This window comes from Pseudonaja textilis, unplaced genomic scaffold (assembly GCF_049901715.1).
Source record: "Pseudonaja textilis isolate UNSWEBS1 unplaced genomic scaffold, rPseTex1.2 PTEXSCF135, whole genome shotgun sequence".
Lineage (NCBI taxonomy): Eukaryota > Metazoa > Chordata > Lepidosauria > Squamata > Elapidae > Pseudonaja > Pseudonaja textilis.
The window spans coordinates 6,435-31,428 of NW_028262859.1; the positions used below are offsets into that span (position 1 = coordinate 6,435).

The 24,994-nt window shown below is 38.3% G+C and overlaps 1 protein-coding gene and 1 long non-coding RNA gene across 4 annotated transcripts; one reads left to right on the forward strand and one right to left on the reverse strand.

The window, feature by feature from the left end:
- Positions 1–1,488: 1,488 nt before the first annotated feature.
- Positions 1,489–14,240, reverse strand: LOC148123754 (uncharacterized). Its single transcript, XM_087918886.1, has 2 exons — positions 13,425–14,240; positions 1,489–3,089 (listed from the first exon to the last, which is right to left on the reverse strand). The coding sequence occupies exon 1, from the start codon at positions 13,940–13,942 to the stop codon at positions 13,490–13,492; it is 453 nt and encodes a 150-aa protein (XP_087775012.1). The 5' UTR covers positions 13,943–14,240; the 3' UTR covers positions 1,489–3,089; positions 13,425–13,489.
- A 3,737-nt stretch (positions 14,241–17,977) lies between these two features.
- Positions 17,978–24,988, forward strand: LOC148123755 (uncharacterized). 3 transcript variants are annotated; one of them, XR_015740545.1, is made up of 3 exons: positions 17,978–18,059; positions 18,270–18,438; positions 23,114–24,988. It is a non-coding gene; the product is annotated as an uncharacterized LOC148123755 (long non-coding RNA). The 3 variants fall into 3 exon arrangements; XR_015740546.1 differs by having other exon boundaries at positions 17,986–18,179; XR_015740547.1 differs by lacking the exon at positions 17,978–18,059 and adding an exon at positions 18,108–18,176.
- The last annotated feature ends 6 nt before the right edge of the window (positions 24,989–24,994 follow it).

Consider the following 24,994-nt stretch of genomic DNA (forward strand, 5'->3'; position numbering starts at 1 on the left):
ACACGGATAAAGCTCTAAGTGCTTCAACGACTCTCTAAAACAGGCCTGCGATGTGGTTGGATCCGGTCCGTGGGGCCAGCCTGGAAAATGTAAGCGGCCCACGTCGCTTCGGCTGGTCTATACAATGCAAAGAGGAAACTTGCCAGCAGTTTGGGGAGTGATGTCAAGCTGGCCATGCCCACCCACCTGGCCACACCAACCCACTCGGCCATGCCCCCTGAGGTCAACTACAGCCCTAATGCAGCCCTCAATGAAATTGAGTTTGACACCCCTGCCAGTGGTGGGATTCAAAATTTTTTTACTACCAATTCATGGGTGTGGCTTGGTGGGTGTGGCATGGCTTGGTGTGTGTGGCTTGGTGGGCATGGCAGAGGCAGGATACTGTAAAAACTCTTACTCCCACCCCACTCCTGGGGGAAGATTACCACTAACCGGTTCTCTGAACTATTCAAAATTTTCACTACTAGTTCTCCAGAACTGGTCAGAACCTACTGAATACCACCTCTGACCCCTGCTCTAAAAGGATGCAAATGACCAGCTGTTTGCAAGGAATATAAATCATTCTCCGCTATCCTGTCAGAGCTGAAGAAGCTTCTTGGATGAGAAGCGAAACGTCTTCAAAGAAAAAACAGAAAGTCCAGTTGCCTTCTGAAAAAAGCACCTTTGGGACAATTACTGTGCTACATTTCTTTAGGCAAGAACAAGATCTGAATATTTGGAATATGAATATTTCTTTGTGTGTATTTAAATTTTTTTTAAAGGATTGAGTGGTTACTTTTTTTTCTTTGTATATCTGCTTATCTATATAAGGAATTTCTTAAAAGGTCACAAATAGTAATGTCAAGTAAACAGTTGGTACTTAGCACCAGTGATGTTGCAGACTTTGGCATATTGGCCCCAATCAGTTCAGATGACACAAACCTTGGCAAAATATTCTGTTTTCTAGAGACAAAGTATTGATTGTTTTAAAGCAACTTCTTAAAGAAGCACTTCTTAAAGAAAGTTGTTCAGAATGAACATTGAAATAACTGTACATATATAGACTAGACTAGCTCAGAGAATAAAGTATACTTTGTAGCTGCAGTAGTCTTCTATAGTTTCACCTATACTGTGACATTTAAGATTAGTTAATGGATTGCAAATGATAAGCTTTTGTTCAAGGGAAGGACAGACTCGTTATGACATCAGATTTCTGTCCTTTCTTTCTAACCATATTCTGCATTAGACCTGTTCTTGTCATGACTCCAATTAAATTTATCATCATGGCAAGAACTCTCTACGTACCAAACTGGGATAAGAAATAAATGGGATAGAAGAAGCCTCCCAGGTATTACTTGCAGGACCAACGTTTACAAATGTTGTTCAGAATTTCCAGAACAATGAGGAATCCATGCTCCATAGAACAAAATAAAATATCTTTCCTACATATTCTAAGAAAATAGCTGAAAATCTTTGCTTTAATATCTAAGCTTTCATTCAATCCATGTCAGAATAGAATAGAATTCTTTATTGGCCAAGTGTGATTGGACACACAAGGAATTTGTCTTTGGTGCATATTCTCTCTGTGTACATAAGAAAAAAATAAAAATACAAGAATCAAGAATCATAAGATACAACACTTACTGATAGTCATAAGTTACTAATAAGCAGTCAAATCATACTAGGAAACAAATAAACCAGCATAAATTGTAAAGATACAAGCAACACGGTTATAGTAATGTGGGAAGAGATAAGTAATAGGAAGGATGAAAAGAATAATAGTAATACAGTCTTACTAAGTAGTTTGACAGTGTTGTGGGAATTAGTTGTTTAGCAGAGTGATGGCATTTCGGGAAAAACTGTCCTTGTGTCTAGTTGTTCTGGTATGCAGTGCCCTATAGCGTTGTTTTGAGGGAAGAAGTTGAAACAGTTTATGTCTAGGATGTGAGGTGGCTGTAGAAATTTTCACAGCCCTCTTTTTGACTCCTGCAGTATACAGGTCCTCAATGGAAGGCAGGTTGGTAGCAATTGTTTTTTCTGCAGTTTTAATTATCCATTGAAGTCTGTGTTTGTCTTGTTTGGTTGCAGAGCCAAACCAGACAGTTATAGAGGTGCAGATGACAGACTTAATAATTCTCTGTAGAACTGAATCAGCAGCTCTTTGGGCAGTTTGAGCTTTCTGGGTTGGCGCAAAAAGAGCATTCTTTGTTGTGCTTTTTTGATGACATTTTTGATGTTAGATGTCCATCTAAGTCTTGAGATATGATAGAACCTAGAAACTTGAAGGTCTCTACTGTTGATACTGTGTTGACTAGTATTGTAAGAGGAGGTAGTATGGAAGGGTTTCTCCTAAAATCTACCACCATTTCTACGGTTTTGTGTGTATTTAGTTCAAGATCATTCTGGTTGCATCACAAGGCTAGTTCAATCTCCCATCTGTATGTAGATTCATCGTTGTCTCGAATGAGACCAATCACTGTTGTATCATCTGCAAACTTCAGTACTTTAACAGAGGGATCTTTTGAGATACAGTCTTTGGTATATAGTGAGAAGAGAAGTGGAGAGAGCACACAGTCACTATCCCATTTCTGGAAAGAACAAGAGAACTAAAGAAACAAAAGACTCAGATTTCAGGCTGCTGAGAGACCTTTATACCTATCTTGTCACTATTTAGATACGTTTACAGACAATATTAATTTAGTTTAAAACAATGTTGAGAAATCAGTGAATGCCCTGCATGTCTTTGTGGCTACAAGAATTGGGGAAATGTCAAACTTGTGGTTTGGACTTCTGCAGTCCAGGGTCAGGTGAGATTCATTGTGGTTCTGGTCATGCTGAGGTCTGCCTTTGCCAAAAAAAAAAAAAAAAAGTGATAGAGCAACAAAGTGCAGCAGTAGTTTCTGTTGAAGTCTTTTTCCCATACAAAGTGTAATAGAAATGTAAAGACTTATATTTATTCCCCAGCAAGATCACTTGTAAGAAAGATCTTTAAGTTGATCCCTTTTATTCCACTTTTCAAGGCTGAGTAAACATTTCCTCAAATGCAGTCTCACCTAGCAGGAAGAAGACATTCACTGTTTTTCATTTGAACTTTTTCATTTGTTTCAGAGCTAGGATATAAGCAAAAGATTAGATCAACAACGAGTGACTCTTTGCCTAGCAGAAATCTTGAAACCCAATATCTTAATATGTATTAGCACAGCACACATTTTATATGTAATGTATAAAGTGTTTTTCTTAAAAAACAATAAAACATAGGCATGCTTACTTTATCCAAAAGATAGGAAACTTACAAGAAACAATATGGGACAATGGATAGAATACTGAACTTAGTGGCACACTGCTTAGGCAGGATGTTAGGTTTGGATGAGTTCAGCAAAAATTACTCTCATTCTTTTAATACTGTTGTGGTCACACCGGGTGGCAGCATTTAGCTGACCATAACTAATCTTGAGAAAACTAAACAAGATCACATCTGCTAAAACTTAAATGGAAACTGCCAGGATATATCCAATTATTAGACCAGACCAGGATATTATGGTAAGCAACCCAAGATAAGGTGAGAGCAAATCATGTCTGGATGTGACCATGCAGTTAACCGGAGTTGAGACTAATTCAAGGGAAGTGGAGAGATTATTTTTTATAATTACTTCCCAGAAAAGTAAAAATTACTGGTGCATTAATTATCCTTATCATTATGACAGTCATTACTTCTAAGATAGATAAAGTGCTTTTCAAGATTTAATACTCTCATAGAGTATTTGAACAAACAATGTAATCTTATTATTAAACAAAAGAAAATGAAACATTCCTTGAAATATTTAAAGAATTAAGATTGTGACAGTCTGAAATGTTAAGAAGTCCTCTCTTAATGATGGTTTGGTTCTGTGTTTGATCCCCACAGAGGAATATGCCTGAATGGATTTGGCAAATCTTCATACTGTTTAGGTCTGTGAAGGCTAAAAGCAGGTTTTTAAATTGGGCCTGGAGACTACCTTCAGCTAATGCAGTTAGACCTCAAAAACATCCTAGAGTTATGCCATGTTTTTGTAAGTGCTGCATATAATAAAGTAATTTGGACACCTTACAATAAATAATTAACAGAAATATGTTTTTAATTATGTCCCTCAACTCGTAGGAGTCCTTTTGGTTCAAGAATGGCTTTCATGGAGGGAAAAAGAATAATGCTAATTAATTTCTCTTTCTCTGGTAATCCACATGCAATCTTCCAAAGACGCCCTGAGCTGTCTGTTGAAAGTTGAAAGTTGTTGGAGGGGTTTGCACAGAAAAAAAGAAATGTGAAAATCATATACTTTGTTCACAGATATACTAATCCATTGATGGAAGAAGTTTCTATCAGCAAGTAGACACAGTTGGATAAAAGGACACTTTCCTAAGTCAAATAGACTTCTGATGACTATATAGACACATCAATTTAGTTGTCTTGATTACAATAAAAAAGGGGTTTGCTATTACTTACTTTATAGTAGCAGTTATAATTTTCTTACTCTCTAGTTTACTACTTTGGGATTTCCTTGAATTGAAGAATATAAGGAATTTAAGTACAACTACGTCAAATTTTGCTTAGTTTTGTTTGTTTGTTTAAGAACATCTAAGCTTGACCTAGGTGGAAAAAAACTTTATTAATTTTTGATGAAAAATATCATTTGTAATGGATACAATAATAGAATCCCTTCATTGTTTTTCACTATTTCTGTTCCTCTTGTATTTCTTTTGTATAGGTGATATCCTTTTTGTTAATTGGCCTGATGTCTATGATGATCCCGTTATGCAGATCCTTTGAAGCTCTTATTGTTGTCTGCCTTATCATGGGCCTTTTTGATGGATGCTTCATTTGTATCATGGCACCAATTGCTTTTGAGTTAGTTGGCGCATATCATGTTTCCGAAGCAATTGGATTCCTCTTAGGCTTGATGTCTATACCAATGACAGTTGGCCCACCTATTGCAGGTAGGGAGAAATGTTTAATTAAATATGTAAAAAGCATATCAAATAGTAATGCTGCTGTTATGTTTTGATCTGTTTTAACTGTGTGTTTTAATACATTGTAAACTGCCCAATCCTTTAGGTTAGGTGGCCACAACATATTTACTATCATCATTTTCCAACAATATCTGCCTATCTCAAATCCTTGGACAGGACATGATAGATAGGTTGATAAAAATGCCAAATCCAGGCTAAATACCTTCTGACACCATCACCATCATGATAATGATAATAAGTGTAGGTAGTGCTAGTAGTAATAGATTCCTTGGGAGCAATCCCAAAAGAACTGGAACAACACTTGAACATCATCTGCATTGACAAAATCACCCTCAGCCAAGAACCAGGATCTAATAAAAGCTTCTTGTTGGAGGAAAGATAACTTTTCTGAATCTCTATTCTTATTCTTTCAATTGGAATAGCATAAAAAGGTTTACTACAATGGGGGATTGTAGAAAATCACTGCTCTTTCTCCTTATAATATCAATTCCCTGAACACAATTTCTATATCATCCAGTAGCAGTTTTCCTTTTTTTTAGACTTCTTTTGAAGAAAGGAAATGCTTTATTAAGCTACAATATTTTTAAAAAATTATTTTAAGACCTACGTTGGGTAATTATTGTATGTATAGTGAACTCAGGAGTACTTCCACATTTTAAAAAACCTGCTGAAAAATCTAGCTATTTAGCTTGAAGTGTTAATTTTAGTGTTATATTTTTTTTTTCATTTTCCAGGCAAGTTACGGGATCACCTGGGCACCTATGATGTAGCATTCTACCTAGCAGGAGTTCCACCTATTATTGGAGGAATTATATTATGTGCTATTCCATGGGTGCATGAAAAGAGGAAACGCAAAGAACAAGCTACACCTGTGAATGGAGAAACCACAGAAAAAATGCTGGAACTCAAACCGCTCCCTATATCGGACTCATATGAGAAACCGAGCAAAGAATTAGAATCTGTTATTTAATATTGCTATGTTTTTCTACCAGATTGAATTTATTTTTATAAAATTAGGTAGCTTTCTGTTTATAAACTGTGTGTACCATGATCCTGGTTTTTGGCAAAGCTATGGCAAGCAGTGTGGAAATAATATCAAGAAATCTTTTCAGCTGTTTTTGGTTGCCTTTACAAAATACGTTTCCACTTTTATATGACCAATGTTATAACTGAATATATGCTAGTGAATGTGTAGGTTAGAGATATATGAATGTATATGTGGGAGTCAAGATCTGTCCTGTCTTATCAGCCTGATTTCCTCCCAATACCTTCACTTTTATAATCTGTCCAGCAGAGTGATTCAGCTGGAATTTTTAATAGTATCTAGTGGTTTTAAAACTATTTCTGCTAATTTTTAAAAGTTCCAGGCATGTAGATTCAGAGTTTTTTAAATTGCGGCAATTTTTTTACAAAATGACACCTGCACTATAGCGTGCTACCAAGTTGAATAATTTACAACGCCTCATTGTGTGGTTTGCTTTTTGGTGAAGGTTTGGCCTTGTTTGATTCAGTCCATGGCATATTGCTTCTGAAGGGAATATAAGGTCCAGCTTAATTCAAATGCATACCAATACCTAACATAACTTACAATTGGAGCATTTAGTTTTACAATATTGTTATATGCAGGATAAAACAGAATATTATTATGCAATACTGACACTTATTAGTTTTCTGTAAATTTTCTATTGCTTAAAATTTAACAGTTCCATTCTGTATTGCTACCTATCTCAATATAGATAGTACTATAGTAAAGTTAGGGCTATTTCATACTGAATAATTCAATTAAAGGCTTAATTCAATTTTTCATGAATATATGGGAAAGTATGTGCTGAAACACATGAATGTTGTGTCATTTAGTGCCTAGGAAATATAATTCAAGCTATATTGTTAATAAGCTTGTTTTGTTAATAAGATTTTTAAATTACAGGTAGTCCTTATCTTATGGCCATTACTGGGATTGCAACTTTTGTTGCTAAGTGAAACAGTTAATAGATGAATCATGCCCAATTTTATGATCTTTTTGCCATGATTGTTAAGTGAGTCACCTGGTCATTAAGTAAATCCGGCCTCACCCACTGACTTTGCTGGTTAGAAGTCCCCTATGAAGGTTGTAAACGATGATCACGTGAACCAGGTCACTGTACCTATCGTAAATACATGCCGGTTGGCAAACATCTCAGTTTTAATCTCTGTGGGGTTTCTACGATGGCTGTAAATGTAAGGACCAGTTTCAATTCATTTTTTTCAGTGCCTTTGTAACTTCAAGTAGTTGCTAAACAAATGGTCATAAGTCAAGGACTACCTGAACATATGTTAAGTACACTGACATTAATTTTTCAGTTATATTTGCATGTTTTTATTATTGATTCAGAGTTCAGCAATTTTACATGTGAATTGTTTTCTCTGCTGTTTTATTTTCAAATCAAAAGATATATTTAATATAGCATTAATTATTCAAGTTTCAGTGGTGCCATGCATTTCTCTGGTCCTTCCTGTGCATAGCAGTTATTAAAAATAACAATCCTATGGATGAAGACCAAATTCTGATTCTATCTTGCTCAGGTCCTGTGCTCTGCACCAACAGCAGAAACAAGCAAGATAGATACTGAGAATGATATGGCAATGCCCACATGGGTTATCTCTCAGTATTTTGAAATTAAAGGTGCATTTGGCTGAATAGACATGGGGCCTTTCCAGGTCTTATGGTATTCTATTCTTTTTTCTCAATACACACATTTTGCAGCATCCAGTTCATCTTGGTAGCTCATTAAGCCTCCAGCTAAAGGATGCAAACAGATAATCAATTATGTACTATGTACATACTTTTTCACCTGCATAAGCAACATCATGCAGTGTGCAAAATAAGAAATAGTGAGCCCGCCAAATTAAACTCTCAAGATAAGAAAACATGCGACTAAATCTGATTTCGTTTCATGCTAAAGCATTTCATCACTTCCAATCGTTTCACTCTATTTCTCCACCTTGTCTCCAAAGCACTTGGAGGCAGGATAAGAAGCAATGGATGGAAACGAATCAAGGAGAGAACCAACCTAGAACTAAAGAGAAATTTCCTGACTGAACAATTAATCAGTGGAGCGACTTGCCTCCAGAAGTTGGTGCTCCAACACTGGAGGTTTTTAAGGAGAGATTGGACAAACATTTGTCTGAAATGGTATAGTTTCCTACTTGAGGAAGGCAGGCGGTTGGATTAAAAAACTTCCAAGGTCCCTTTCAACTCTGTTATTATGTTATTCTATTTGAAGGTCTGAATTAGGCCATTTTCACCCACTTCTAAAATATTTTTAGTTCCATCAAAGCTTTTCCTCTGCTTTCTAAAATATTTTTAGTTCCATCAAAGCTTTTCCTCTGCTTCTTTCATTCTTGAATGTTCCTTGCTCTCTTTGACTGCATTTTTTCAACAATACTTTTTCCTTTTCACATAAATCTATTGACTGCTATTTTTCTACTTTCTATTAGCATTACATCACACACTTCTGCAGCACTCAATGATTATTTTCGTGCCATCAAGTGAGTGTCGACTCTTATCAGCCAGATACATTTTCTCTTGACAGTCTGCCCCTAACCTGATCCTTCAGCTTCAGTGTTTTCATTCTGTTCCAGTGTCTAGATCAGGGGTGTCAAATTTCAGGCCCGTAGGCCAGATCCAGCCCACAGGGTGCTTAGATCTGGCCCATGGAACTGCCCTGGAAACAGTGAAAGACTGGCCCGTGATGCCTCTGCCAGGGAAAACAGAGCTTGCTCCCAAGCTCCGTTTTCACTGGCAGAGGGTTGCAGGAGGGTGTCCCAGCCAAAAATGGAGCTCATGAGCCCGTTTTCGTTGGCGGAGTGCTCAGGCCACCACAGGTGTTCCTGACACAAATGACATCAAGCTGGCCATGCTCACCCTGACCAGCCCCCCCCCGCGAGTTCAAACACAACCCTGATGTGGCCCTCAATGAAATTGAGTTTGACACCCCTGGTCTAGATTCTTGCACCTTATCTACCCTTTTCATTCATATTTTTCATGTAGGACTTATCCTACTGGGGTCAAGAGCCGCAGTGGGGCACTGTGAAGTGATATATAAGTCTAAGTGCTATTGCTATTCTAGTTTCAGTTATATTTTGTTTTAGGCTTTTCCCCATTAAGTTCTCTTTTCCTTCAAATCCATTCTTCACACTATTCAAAAATGGTGGTAGTTTCATAAACATAACCTCTCTACATCCTTGCACTCTTTACTAATTAATTCTCTTAACCTTTCAACATAAACATTTTTGCACATGAATAAACTTACATTTAAACTACATATTTGAAACAGATTTTCCTAAGCAGACACCAGTTACCATTCTCGTTTGTTCTTCTTGGGGGTCTCATTGCTTATTTAGTTTTTTGAATTGCTCCTTTAGTTTTTTGTGTTCTCTCACCTTGTTCAAACCATCTATTGAAGTTACCCAACAAGATATTTTTTCCTACATCATATTCATTCAGAACATCACACAATTTTACTGAAACTCGTCGCTGGCATGTACACCATTCACAAGAGTTTAACCTACAACTATTGTCAACGTACAGGATCTTAATTTCATAAGTATAACTTTTTTTTAACAGCACTTCATCTTTTCTGACATATATTTTAGTTTTCATTTGTCATATCTCCTCTGCATGTATTCATCAACCCCAGAGTATTATACTAACTTCATTCACTTCTTTATTTTTGTTTTGTTTAAGAAAATTCTTTCCAGAATGACACTTTGTCAATCTGTTGGCATTGAGACCTAACAAACACCAAATCCTTCCACTGTCAATGTTCTTGCTGGAGTGCTATCTTCCGTTTTTCCTGTTCTAGGAAAGTAGTTGCTAATTTCTTTTTCTGGGTAGGTCTTACTGGACATATATGAATAGATAGAAAAAAAGATAAGATGGGTATAATGGATAAATACAAAGTTAAAGTATCAAAATGCCTATACAGACAGATTTAAAATAAATGCGCACTATTCTGTTGGTCTCCAACATCCTTTAGAGTGAATTTTAGCAAGAATGATATAATAGCAGTTTCACCATTTTTACAGTCATGAAGTAAGTAGAAAGCAACCTTTTGGACCTGAGGGTTAAATCCTACTACCCTAATTGACTGGAAAAATGAAAAATGTTGCAACCTCACAGGGAAATATAAATGACTCAGGGAAATAAATACAGTCATTAAAATTTTTTACAGATTCCAAACCAGCTTCCTTCTACCATATTTGTTAATAGTGTTATAAATATTATACTACCTGTGCTGTAGCATTCCTAGCTAAGGTGGTTCTGGAACACACACAGAATAACCATGGATTCAGCTGTGAGGGTCACTCTTGCCTTTAAGATGTAGCAGTGAACTGCTAGGATTAGTATTAAATGACCTCAGCCAAAACAGGAGTGCCTGGTAACAGGGCAAGAGGCAGTGCAGATAAGCCCTTAGTTTCACAGACATATAATATACCTATATTTGCTTCTTTCATTTAATCAAGTAATCCATGCTCTTTAGCATTTACTCTTATATTCCAAGTCACAATCTAACATATGTTGTCATTAGATGAGCCCATAACAACTCACCTCTACCACTCTGTTTTTCTAAAATAAATGTAACCAAAGCCATTTTACACCAAATGCATACGTGCTATGTGATGCAAGCTAAGTTATCCATGATCTAAGAGACTAGCTTGCATGCCAACATACTGTTGCTTGCATCCCACTAAATAAAAGATATACAATATTTTAGCCCATCAGCAACTGCATGCCACTCAGTTGCTTTGGTTCTGGTGACCTATTTAGAGGTGATCTTGGGCTTTTGGCTCCTGCTTGAAAAGTCACCTTGTGTACCAATTGCATGGAAAAACTCTCCCTCTGGGGATTGGGCAAGGTATTTAATCATGTTTCAATGATTTATTATTTTGGTTTGGCTTCATTTTCTTCTATTTTCTGTTGTTTTATCTGGTTCCTCTTGTTTTACTTCTATGTAAGCCACCCAAAGTCACAATGTCTGAATTGGGCTGCCATATCCAGTAATTATCTAAATAAATGTGAGCATTACAGCATCTTTGTCTTTCTAGTTTTTTTTTTCAGTTCCAGGACTTGTGAGGCTCAGAAATGTAGCAAATGAATTTAAATGGCTTCTTCAAAGGAGATTCAAAAGCACTGAACAGGCGAAACTTATCTCTATATTTACCAATAAAAGATACCCGTAGAATGGCTTCTGTTCATATCTAAGATTTTTGCTTATTTATTAGAAATAGCAAAGAGGTGCTTCAACCAATTTTATGCTATGTTTATGGAAGAGGAATATATACAATAAAGAATTTCATTTCTGAGAGATGTTGTGTGTGGCTGTTGAGATGCCTGCATATATGAAATTGTTTTATATTTTTGTTCATTTCTCAGAGATCTACAGGGCATAATCAGGTCTGTTTTCTGTTGTTTTTTGGGGATTGCAGCAAAAATTTATTCTAAGAAAGATGATTTTGTAACGTTTTGTTGAGAAAGCAAACCAGTCTTGAATAGCAAACTTTAATTATTACTTTTATGAGAGAATTTATCACTGCCTTTTTTGTTGGATCATCTTTTTTATTTCTGCATTGTTGAACTTTTCCCTCTCCTTTTTTTTACAAGTCCTAAAGAGAACTGGACTACAATAAAAGAAACATGTTAACACATATGAAAATATTAGTCAAATGATAAAGAAATAATCTGCTTAGCTGGATACTTATTTTATGGGATGCTGTAGTCACTATCAATTCAAAGGGATAACTCAACTCCCCCTTTGTAATATGTACTACAACCAAAATACAAAAGATGACATAAATTTTAAACACCACACAGATAAGATCCTTGGAGTAGAACACAGTGAACCCTACCACAGTTCAAAACAATTTCCACTACCAGAGGGACAAAAATATAATTCTCCACTCCCCCTCCTCCTCCCCAAATCTGCATCCATAATGTCTTTTCCAGGCTTTCTGAATGCCAGAGAGGAGGCGGGCAATGAAGAAGAGGCATATTCCCATGGCTGCTGCAGATGCCATCCCTGAGCAAAGACACATGGAAGGAACCTCTTCTACTTAGCCTTATGGGATTTCTCCACATGAAGACCAAGAATGGCTCTGAAGGAGACAATCTTGCCTATTAAATTGTCTGTGTTAGTCTTATTAGCTTCCATTCAGTTTATTCTGTGCATCCTGTGTAGATAACAAGAAAATTCCATTTCTAAGGCTTTAGAAGCTGAAGATATTGTGAAACACAAGCTGACTTGTCACTCCAGGTACTGAATAAACTCAGAACCTACAGGTAGTCTTTAACTTACAATAATTCATTTGGTGACCGGAGTTAAAACAGCACTGAACTAAGTGACTTATGACTGTTTTTCAGTTACCACCTTTGCAGTATCCCTATGATCAAAATTCAGATGCTTGGCAACTGGTTCATATTTATGATCGTTGCTATGTCCCAAGCTCATGGGATCACTTTTTGTGACCTTCTGACAGGCACAGTCAATGGAGAAGCCAGATTCACTTAACAACCATTACTAACTTATCAACTGCAATGATTCACTTAACAACTGAGGCCAAAAAAAGTCATAAAATGAGGCAAAACTCATTCAACAAATGTTCCACTTAACAAGAGAAATTTTGGCTCAATTGTGGTCATAAGTCAAGGACTACCAGTAATGCCAAAGAGCTGACCAGATAGGCTTTTCACTGAAGCATTTTTTTTTACTTTTCTCTCTGTGTCTCAGGGTAGTACGAAAATCTTGAAATATAGACAAGAAGCAATCTTGATTGGAAGTCAGGAAATGAGATCACTGATTTCTAACAAGTAAATATTGATTATGCATTATCAAGTCATGGTGAAATCTTAGTAAATGCACAGTTGGACCATCTCTGGGATGATCTGCCCTTACCCTAACCATTCAGATCTCTGATGCACCTATCACGGCACTAATAAAATCCTTTTCACTTTTCTACTTCAATCTTTTCTGGCATTATGGACTTCTCAAGAGAATTGGACTTTTGCATAGTGTGTCCATTATATGATAATGATAATTTGAGCCTAATAATTTGTACCTTAAAATAAATTTTAATTAATTTGTTCCATTTGTTTGTTTTCTGACAATCTATGGTGTTCTTAGGACTTTTCAGAGTATTAATACTCTTTTTATCCAGTTTCTAGAAATTTCCTGCATGATTTTGTGATCTTTGTGATGAGGTATACATCACTGCATCAGCTTCTTCTGCACTGGTAATTGGAGAGTAAAATTGGAGATCTTGTTATTGAGAGAGCATCTTCACCATTTCATGGTGATTTACCATTGCCTTTTCCCATGCAGTATGGAATTCCACTTTTACTACTGTCACTAAAGTGATAATTCACCTCCAGCATATTCTGAAATAGTTGCTGCCCAATATATTACCTGCTTGCCTTAGCTGAGCAGCTGCGATGATCTTCATACCTCTGTAGCATTGCTGAGTTTATATTTTAGCGTATAATCCCAGAATACCAGTCTCGGCGTGAAATCCGAAGGGACGCGTTTTGCAGCGACAGCCTCAGTCCGCACCGTAAACAGCTGGTTTCTGGTGCTTTCTGGGAATTGCGATCTTGAGGTGAAGGCGCTCCTTTCGCCTGCCAAAATGCCGGCGGTTCCGGGATTAGTCGGTCACGTGTCGCCTGGTTGGCTCTGTAGCGGCGGCGGCGGCGGCGGCGGCCTTCGGGTGTAGACCTATGGCAGGGGCTGCGAAGAAGCAGGTCCGCTTTGCCCGGCTGGAAGAAGAGGGAGCGCGGGAAGAAGCGGGAGCCGTCGGGGACGCCGCTGGAGAGGATGCGGCCTCCGGAGAGTCGCCGCCTGGATGCTCGGCGCCGCTTGCCCTTCAGCCGGTCGTGAAGGTGGCAGGTGGCAGCGGCCGAAGAAGCCGGGCAGGTGGCGGTGGCCATGGCGAGGGAAAGCAGGCGACGGCGGCGGCATCCCGGCGGGCACTGAAGTGGTGCATTTCGGCTGCTCTTTGCGCCGCTTTCCTGGGCCTGGTAAGGAGGCGAGGAAGCCAGGCGGACGGGCGAGCGAGCCGGGCAGCGCGCAGGGTGACAGACAGCCGGCTTCGCTCTCCAACGACCCCGCGAGCGCCTTGCCCTTATGGCCCAGCCCGCAGCTTCCTGGGAGCAGCGAAAGAAGTCCGGGGTTGTTGGCCGCTGTCTCTGGCGCCCTTGAAAGAGCGGCAGTCGGCAGACAGATGAGTGAGAGATCCGGCGGGGATCTCTCTGCCTTCCTTAAGGAGCAAAGGTGGTCCTGCTGGAATAGGGACACATGGAGACCCTCCGCCTTTTGGCCTGCTTTTGTTCAAGCCTAACATACAGGTAGTCCTCGACTTATGAGCCCACACTTGAGCCCAACATTCATTTATTTATTTATTATTTTATTTCATTTATTTTATCAAGCAATCATAAGATAACAAGTATAAGTAAAAACATAGTTATGAATACATGGATACATATAAGAAAAATAAAAGAAACAATAGGACAGGGACGGGTAGGCACATTGGTACACTTATGCACACCCCCTACAGACCTCTTAGGAAAGGGGTGAGGTCAATAGTAACTCTAAGGTTAAAGTTTTTGGGGTTTGGGGAAGAAACCACAGTCAGGTAGAATATTCCAGACATTGACCACTCTGTTGCTGAAGTCGTATTTCCTGCAATCAAGTTGGTGCAATTAACCTTGAGTTTGTATCTATTGTGTGCTCTTGTGTTGTTATGGTTGAAGCTGAAGTATTCATTGACAGGTAGGACATTGCAATGTATAATTTTATGTACTTAGATCAGACCCAAGTACTTTTATGTACTTAGATCAGACCCAAGGCTGTCTTAGGTTGTCTAGGTCTAGAATTTCAAGTCTTGGTGGCATAAGGTATTCTGTTACGAGTAGAGGAGTGGAGAACATTTATGCTGCTAAGTGAGAAGTTCGTTATAAGTTATATAACTATATAGGTTATATATAATTATAAGTTATAAGGAGTGGAGAACATTTATGCTGCTAACTGAGAAGTTCGTTATAAGTAGGTTTTGCCCCGTTTTACCACTTTTCTTCCACACTGGTCAAGTGAATCACTGCAGTGGTTAAGTTAGTAACACGGTTGTTAAGTGAATTGGGCTTCCCCATTGGCTTTGCTTGTCAGAAAGTCGCAAAAGGTGGATCTCCATGATCCCAGGGCACTGTAACTGTCATAAATATAGGCTAGTTGCCCAGCATCTGAATGTAAATCATGGGCCCATGGGGATGCTGCCACAGTCATAAGTCTGAAAAATAGCCATGAGTCACTTTTTTTTCAATGGTGTAACTTTGAACGGTCAGTAACTAACTGTTGTAAGTCGAGGACTACCTGTACAATACGGTCAGTGTAGTGCTGACAATGACAACCATAACCACTACATGGCATTGAATGTTTACATTCCGCTCTTGCTCTGGAAATTGAAAGTCGGGCTGCCTGGCAGGTTTCATTTTGGCAGCAACCATCTAGGTTGGGATGAGAGACAGTACCTGGCTCAAAAGCACTTTGTGAATGCTGTGGTCAATTTGAAGCTGAGTAAGCCTTGACTTCAACCAGCACCCTAGCTTCCATGCTGAAGAATACATAAAATACTTCCTTTTCTTAAATGAGTAGGTCATGATCTTCATGATAGATGAGATTAACAAAAAGGCTTGGACACAGATGCTGTGGACAGAGGAATGATGTTTGGCTCCTTTTTTTTATTAGTGAGACATGAAAACTAACAAACATGAATCTGAATTCAATAAAAGAAAAAATAAAAGTCTGGATAAAATTATATGAAATAAAAAATTGAATCTTAGCTTAGGTAGATGAAGATTCTGATAGTAGATCTTTTGGCAGAGGTGCTGGTTAATGACCATAATAAAGTTTGATTAGTGATGGTAAATTTATTTTGGTTAATGTTGCATTGCCCTTGAATGATACAGGAATAATTTCTTATGGAGGTCTTGATCCATATAATCAACTGGAACCAGAAATCTGGAGTGCATTTTGCCAGTCTTGGGTATTTGACACTTTGCCTATTTTCATATTGACATACCTGTTTTCAAAAAATATCCTTGAGGCCTATTGCATGAGTCTTCTACTGGATACAATTTGCTAGATCAGTGATGGCTAAACTTTCTGTCCTCGCATGCCAAAAGTGTGCGTGCGCAAGCGTGCCAGCACCCATAAGGACACACGGCCCCTACTCCTTGCGCATGCGAGCCCCCTACTCCAGGGGTGGGTTTCTACCAGTTTGCACCTATTTGCTAGAACTGGTTGTTAACATTCTAAGCAGTTCAGCAAACCAGTTGTTAGAAGAAACTACTGGCCTAATCCTGTAAGGAAGGCAGGAAGGAAACATTCTGGTGTTGCTTACAGAAACTGCCTTTCCGTTAACCCTTATTACATTCTTGGCAGGACTAGACTTCCTGTCTCTGGAACGTCTCTGGATTTTTTCCCCCCTCTTTTGCTGATACTTTGCTTGTGTGGAGTGACCATTCAAAGTTACAATGGGACTGAAAAAAGTGACTTATGACCCTTTTTCACACTTACGACTACTCCAACATCCCCACAGTCATGAGAAGCTAGGCGAGGAGATGCATTCCTCGATGTGAGTGATATTGAGTTGGCCACATCCAGCCAATAACATGACCACCAAGCCACATCCACCCGGTCACATGACCACCAAGCCACGCCCACCAACTAAGCCATGCCCACAGAACCGGTTGTTAAAAAAATTGAATCCCACCCCTGCCCTATGTATGCTGCATATTTCTCCTGTGCGCACCCTGCCCCCTGTACAGGCATGGCAGCTACCTGATGATCAGCTGGCGGGTGGGCAGCACGTGCACCTGTGCAGTGTAACTGCTCTGGGGCAATGGCTTGTGTGCCGGCAGAGATGGTGTGATAGATGATGTTCTGCAAAATAAACCTCTTAGAGGAGGTCTTAAGAATTTCTGAGAGAGAAATTTCTCTCACCAATAAAGGCAAATATATGTGTCCAGGATCCTGCAGAAATTTCTCTATTCTGAGAAATCTTCAAGGGAGATTTCCACTTGTATGGTGCAGAATTTGAGTGTGTGAACGAACTGATGCATATGCACACAAAGTCCACCTCAATACAAGGTGCTTCTTTTAATAAGATGTCAGCAGTTGCAACTTTGGCTTTATCCATGTAGTTTGTGTTATGAATTCTTTCAACTTTTTTGTGATACCTTTTTTGTGATAAATAGGGTTATTGTGGTCCCTAGTCATGCTAGATATGTGATACTCTAGCCATGGTGGCGAACCTATGGCAAGCGTGCCAGAAGTGGCAGGTGGAGCCATAGCTGCCGGCACGCGAGCCCTCGCCCAGAGCAGGTCTATTGCACTTGCGCACGCACGGGACAACCAGTTTGGTGTGGTGCAGTAATTAAGGCAGGGGTATCATACCCGATCTGGCCCATGGGGTACTTAAATCTGGCCCACAGGACCAGCCTGGAAATAGCAAAGGACCAGCCTGCGGTGCGTCTGGCAGCCAAAATGGGGCATGGGGGTGGGGTTGCACTTGGGCCCACCCCCAGTTATCAGCCTGGGTGGCCTCCAGCACACTGCTGGCCAAAATGGGGCATGGGGGCTGCATGCTGCAGGAGGCATCCGTCCTGTCTCCCCCACCGCCAGCTGGCCCGCAAAAGAAAACTGCAATGCTGCTTCAGTCCTTGAAGAAATCCAGGTTGACACTCCTGGATTTAAGGCATCAGGCTAGAAACTGGGTGACTGAATTCTAGCCCTGTTTGAGGCATAAAATCAGTTGAGTGATCTTTGGGCAGTCTCTCAGCCCTAAGAAGGACACTGGCAAATAGTGGTGAACCACTTCTTAAAAACCTTGCCAAGGAAACCACAGAGACTTGTTTAAGAAGTTTCCAGGAATCAAGACTGACTTAAATACCAAAAGGCAAAGGAAACCTTATAAGTTGCAGGAAGCTACAAATGGAACTATATCTGCTGCCAGGCCTTGTTTATTGGCGTCATAGAAACACCCTTTTGGTAATTGTGGAGAAAGGGTATACTTCTCTGGTATACTGCACAGAACAGTGAGGGTAGATGTAGTTTATTAACTTCAGTCAGCCTTATTTACAAATAAGCATACTTAGGATTCTAAAGGTTGTAAGTTAACTATTGAATTGTTTGAACAATTTTGCAAAGCTTTATTAAGAACAACTATTTTTATTTCTTATTGATTTTATTTATTTCTAGGGGATGGCTATTGCTATTCTAGGACCAACCTTTCAAGACTTGGCTGCAAATGTGAACAAAAATGTCAGTCAAATTTCATATATCTTCGTGGGCCGTTCAGCGGGATACTTTGGTGGTTCTCTAATTGGTGGAATACTTTTTGACTGCATGAACTCCAAGTTACTTTTGGGTAAGTGGATAAAAATGAAAATGAATAATATAGATTGTTGACCTTTTAATGGAAGAAGTATTGCATATCTATCCCTAAGTGAGTAATAATTGTGTTTTTAGATATACTGTTATTAAATTATAATGAAAATTAGACAAAGGCAATATTGAAGATCCTTTTACTTAGCTGATCAGAAATGGGATAGTAATTGTATCAGTTCTTTCCCTCTAACCTCTTTCTAAAAGTTATTTTAACTTTGTCCAAATGTGTATCCATTACAGGGATGAAGAAAAAGTATGGGAGGGGACCTTGGAAACATGTAGTTCAGCTCTTTGCAGAAACCTTCAGAAGAGTAGATTCTATCACCTCATAAATTTCTCCTTGCAAGTCCTTGGTTTTCTTGGTTTCTATCTTCTGCCATGTGTCCTAGTTGGTGCTCGTCCTAAAATGTAATGCTCAGAATTTAAAATTTTGACTGCTGTCTACCAATCAGTACATCAGGCTATTTGGTGCTGGCCGTTTCTTTCACAGCCGTTTCTGTTTTAAATTTGGTGCTGGCCTACACTGTGCCAAAATGGTTTTTTCTTCATCCTGATTGGTTGGGAGTCTTGGTCTGTGTTTATTGGTCTTGGAGTTTGCTGTGTTCTGCTTGATTGGTGTTTTCTAATATCTTCTGTCTGTTTTGTAGACCAAGATTCCCAACCAATCAGGATGAAGAAAAAACCATTCTGGCACAGCGTAGGCTAGCACCAAATTTAAAACAGAAACGGCTGTGAAAGTCTGACTCACAGACGAACACAATACAGAAGCCTGATGATGGCAGATGAGATTCTGCCGAAATGTTGCTACAACTTTAAAAGCACAACTATAATGACGTGGAAAATACCCGAACAAAGCTGAATACCATATGTGTGTGTGTGTGTGTGCGCGCGCGTGTGTGTATGTGTATATATATGTATATATATGTGTATATATATGCATATATATATGTATATATACATATATATCAATAGTAAATAAAACACTCATTCCATTCCAATTCAATTCTATCATTAATATTAGTTAGAATCTTAACATCTTTAACATTTCTTTTCTATTGAGTATCATACTTCCTTGTGAAGACTTATAAACTTTTCATAATTCTTTTTTCCCCATATTTCTCTTCACTTATATTTTTATAAATCATTAATAATACTTAAAATGTTCCCATCCTTTCCTAAATTCATTCTCATTCATTTTATTTCATTTATTTATTAACAAACATTCCACTGCATTACAATAAGTATTCATCATTTTAATCATACATTGTTTCATATTTTCTAAAATTATTTCTATTTCTAATATAACAATAGGATCTTATGCATCTTTGCAGAATCCCTTTTTCAATTAAATTTTCACCCATTATCTCTAAATAGGCTTATACTTTCAATCCTTATACATTTTCCCTATTTCTCTATATCTTGTTTTTGTCTTTTATAATGTCTTTTCCTTTCCTTCTTCCCCCTCCCCTTTTTGCTCCCTTGTCTCTCTACTTCTAATTCTTTCTTCTGTAATCCCCTCTTTAAACTGAAGTTTTTTGATACTTCCTGTTCAGCAGGTCCCTTCTAATAGAAAACAAAGTCATTGTCATTCCCTTTTTAACATGGTCAAGGAAGTGCATTTTTATTGATAGCTTCCTTATTTGCATTAATTATTTAGAACATTCAGGCTCTTTTTTTATTTCGCTTACTCAAATGTTCTCAATCCTTTGCCTTGGTTTTAGAATTAGAATTTTTTACTAACAAATGGGTTTTAGGACTTTTAAATACATTATATATAAAGATGTATTATATAGACATACCGCTGAACTGTCGTATAAGTTTAGTGGCATTTTTTAATGAGACTCCTTTCCTATCTATGGAAGACTTCCTCTTGCAGTCTAGAAGAGGCTTTTAATTGGCTTTTCCAGAGCTCCATTTCGTGCACCATTCCTGAAACAGGAAGTCTTGCTTACCTCCTATTTCAATTACTGTAGCAGACTGTTCGTGGGACTGCCTTTGAAAAGCATTTGGATGTGACAGCTAGTCTAAAACATGGCAGGCTGGTCAGGGATGAATATTTTTCATTATACCTGGGTGACCCCACTGCTTTGGGGGGTCCCACTGGTCGCCAGATGGCTTCAGGATGGAGTTGAAGGTGCTTCTTGTCACCTTCAAAGTCTCCTGGTTCAAGACTCGGTTATCTGAAGATCCACCTTCTCCATGTTCACCTGCCCATCCAGTCAGATGAAATGAAGTAATTTCTGGTTAGGTCTCATCTATTCAAGAAGGCCATCCGAAAGTGCCTGGGAAACAGGCATTTGCTGTTGCTGTTCTTATGCCTTGTATCTGGTCAGTCCCCTCTCCTGCGTTTTGGAGAGCGAATAAAACCAGGCTTTTCCAGGGAGCCCAGGAAGAAAGCATGTTATGAATTTGCGTGTAGTGGTGGTCACGTGACTTCATATGCTTTGCTTCACCTCTTATGATGGGATTTTTGTTTATTCATTTGGGATGAATTTATTGGTATAGTTATTGGAGGGGTTATTTTATGAAGTTTGTGTTTATTAGCCACTTAATGCATTTAGGAATGGACAGCATACAAATAAACAAACTCTTCAGAATTCTGAAGAAATCAAGGTTTGGGGAGGGATGATAAGCAATTTTAAATTGATGAAGCAAATTGTTTTCTATGCTGCAGTATTTCTAAACTAACAGATAACAGATAATCGGGGTTGGAAGGGACCTTGTAGGTCATCTAGTCCAACCCTCTGCACAAGCGGGAGACCCTACACCATTTCTGACAAATGGCAGTCCAATCTCTTCTTGAAAGTCTCAAGTGATGGCGCTCCCACAACTTCTGAGGGCAAGCTGTTCCATTGGTTGATTGTTCTCACTGTCAGAAAGTTTCTCCTTATTTCCAGGTTAAATCTCACCTTGTTCAGTTTCCATCCAGTATTCCTTGTCTGGACTACAGGCGCTTTAGAAAATAGATTAACCCCTTCCTCTCTGTGGCAGCCCCTCAAATATCATGTCCCCCCTGGTCTTTCTCTTTACTAGACTAGCCAAGCCCAGTTCCTGCAACCGTTCATTGTATGTTTTAGCCTCCAGCCCCTAATCATCCTGGTTGCTCTTCTCTGTACTTTTTCTAGAGTCTCGCTTCGGCAGCACATATACTAAAATTGGAACGATACAGAGACAACATCTTTTTTGTAATGTGGTGAACAGAACTGGATGCAGTACTCTAGGTGTGGTCTTACTAAGGCTTTATAGAGTGGTATTAGTACCTCCCTTGATCTTGATTGTATCCCTCTGTTAATACAACTTAGGATTGCATTAACTTTTTTGGCTGCTGCTGCACACTGCTGGCTCATCTTTAGCTGGTTGTCCACAAAGACTTCAAGATCCCTCTCACAGTTACTGATATTGAGCCTGGTTTCAGCCAGTCTATATGTGTACTTTTGGTTTTTCTTGCCTAAGTGTAGGACTTTACTTTTCTCTACATTGAATTTCATTTTGTTAGATATGGCCCAGTGTTCTAATCTAGATCTAATCTGGATCTTGAGCCTATCTTCTTGGGTGTTAGCTATTCCTGCCAGCTTAGTATGCAAATTTGGTAAGTTCCCCTTCTATTCCCTCATCGTTAATGAAGATATTGAAGAGTACTGGGCCTAAGATGGAACCTTGTGGCATCCCACTGCTTACTTCACTCCATGTAGACTTAGACCCATTAAGGACTACTCGTTGAGTACAGTTTGTCAGCCAGTTGCGAGTCCATCTAGTGGTAGTGCTATCTATTCCACCTTTTTTCTAGCTTACTAAGAAGTAGGTTGTGGTCTACTTTGCTGAATGCCTTGCTGAAATCTAAATATATTACGTCTACAGTATTTTGCTGGTCTACTAATTTAGTCACTATGTTGAAGAATGAAATAAGATTGGTTTGGCATGATCTGTTTTTAACAAACCCGTGCTGACTGCTAGTTATTACTTTACTTGTTTTTAGATGTTGGCAGATCTGTTTTTTTATTATCTTTTCCAGTATCTTCCCGAGTATTGATGTTAGGCTGATTGGTCTATAGTTTCTTGGGTCTGTTTTTTTTTTTCCTTTTTTGAAGATGGGAACCACATCAGCTCTTTTCCAGTCCTCTGGTAGTTCTCCGATGCTCCAGGATTTTTGAAAGATATGGTACAGTGGTTCCAAGATGACCTCTGTCATATCCTTTAAAACTCTGGGATATAATCTATCAGGCCTTGGTGATTTGTGTTCATCAAGATCAGACAGGTGTTCTCTTACTTTTTTTTTGCTTATTTTAACTTATTTCTGGTCTGTCTTTTACAGTTATGCTTTTGGTGGCTTGAACTATTGAAGCAATGCTTTTTAACCATTGAGCAATCTTCTGGAAACTAATAAGACAATCCAAAATATACTATTCAGAAGAAAGCCCCATAGAGATCAATAGCATTATTCCAAATTATAAGTGCTTATGATTGCAGTCTAACACATGACTTACTTTTGATATAAGACTGTTACATTAAATAAACTACATTTCTTCATGATATAGTAATAATTCTCCATACAAATACAAATTTTACTGGCTTTGAATTTACTGGATTTAAAATGAAATATGAGCAATTTTAATTCTTAAAATGTTCTGTTTGAAAATTTTAAATTATATTTATAGGTTTATCTATGCTGGGTACAACAGTAGGACTATATGCTATTCCATGGTGTAAGAAAGCCATCTTGTTAACAACCGTGATGTCCGTCATTGGCTTTGCAATGGGAATTCTGGATACAGGTAAAAAAAAGAAACTTACTATACATATGATCTATTTTGTCCGTCCATCATGTTGAGATCAATCAATAGGATTGTGTTGCATTCCTTTACAATAAATTAGGTGTTCCTAATACATTGCTAAGTATGTATGTGCACAAAACAGTTGAACCTGCAAATTTCTTTATTTGATCAAAGGCCAAACTAAATTTCACCACTTGGTTATATTTGCCTTTTCTTGCTTGCATGCTCTTCTGGGGGTGGGGTGGGTAAATATTCAGAGATTGAGAATTGTATATACTTTAGCCCTACAATACTTGATTTGTATATAGAAATATTTCTTCACATACATGTCTATACAGATGGGATGCATTCAAAAATTTTGTCTAAAAGAGTAAAATTTTGTCTACATGGATGTTGTCAAACCCAGTTGATGTGGTACAGTTGTTTCAGGAAGTTCTATGGACTGAATTCAACTCTCTGATAAATCCAACTTTCAATTATTGGTGCTTTAAGTACTTCAGTAATGTTCTGGCTGATGGTTGCAGGAGATTGTTGTTTTTGCTGAGGGAATCAAGAGAAATGCTATAATTCCATGGTAGAGCCATGGAAAGGTGACTCAGACCAGGACTGAGTGAGAGAGCAAGGGAAAAAGCCAAAAGATTGTTTAAAAGAGTAAGACTAATGGATACCTTAATGCAGTTTTCTTAACTACAGCGGCTTGCCAGATAACATAGTTCTCTGGTTGTCTAAGTATTTAGTTGATCTGATCTTGCTAAGCCTCTAATTGGATATTAAATGAACAGAAGTATAGCTTAGAAATCATAGAAAGTAATAGTTCCACTTGAATTTGTATTCACATAAACGTTACATTGTGTATTGTGTTCAATTCTGAACACCATGTTTAAGGTTTTATAGAAACAAATATATTTAGAGATAACTTTGATGAAATTACAAATGTTTATCCTTTGGAAGACTGAGAGAGGATATGATAATACTTTTCAAATACCAGAAGAGTAGAGTAATTGGAAGATCAGGGCCTGTTTTCTAGTATTCCAGAGTGCAGGATACAGAATAGTATGTTAAAGTTACAACAAAGAAAATTACAACTGAAAGTTGGAAATAACTTCTTGACCTATAAGAGTAGTTAGTAGCATAGTAGAACCAATTACCTAGAAAAGTGGTGGGCTTCTGTTCACTGGGTGTATTTACATGGACATGATGCTTTAATTTGGATTCTGGCACTTAGCAGTGAGTTGGGATTGACATTTTAAATGGCCACGTCCTAAGTTGGGCTTCATTAAAATATAATATAAAGGAAAGTGCAGCCATAAGAAAAAGTAATTTTAAAAAATCAAAAGATGAACAGAGCATAAAGAAGAGATAGCCCATCTGTAAGAATACAGTATCAGATGAATGGCAGTGTTCTTGGAACTTATTTTATTACTTTTGATTAGATTTATATTCTGCTTTTCTTCGAGCAGTTTTAGTTTTTCTCCACAGAAATCCTGGAAATTAGGTTGGACTATGAAAGAACAACTAGTCCCAATTCATCCACTGAACTTCCATGGCTGAGGATAAAGTTTAATTTGAATTTCTCTAGTCCTGCTACATCTTAATAATAGACAGCATCCAGTTAATTTTACTCTTGTCCACATTAATTTGGACTGTTGGAATTGGAGGATCACATGACTCCCTCTCCTCTGTTGCCTTTGTGATCATTTCACAAAGTTGAAAACAGGAATGACCTGTAATGATAAAGAAACAAGACAGCGGGGGAGAAGATAG

What these genes read in the sequence shown, in the direction of transcription:
- LOC148123754 (XM_087918886.1), bottom strand. Translation starts at nt 13,942, where the DNA reads ATGGCCACCGCCACCTGCCCGGCTTCTTCGGCCGCTGCCACCTGCCAC.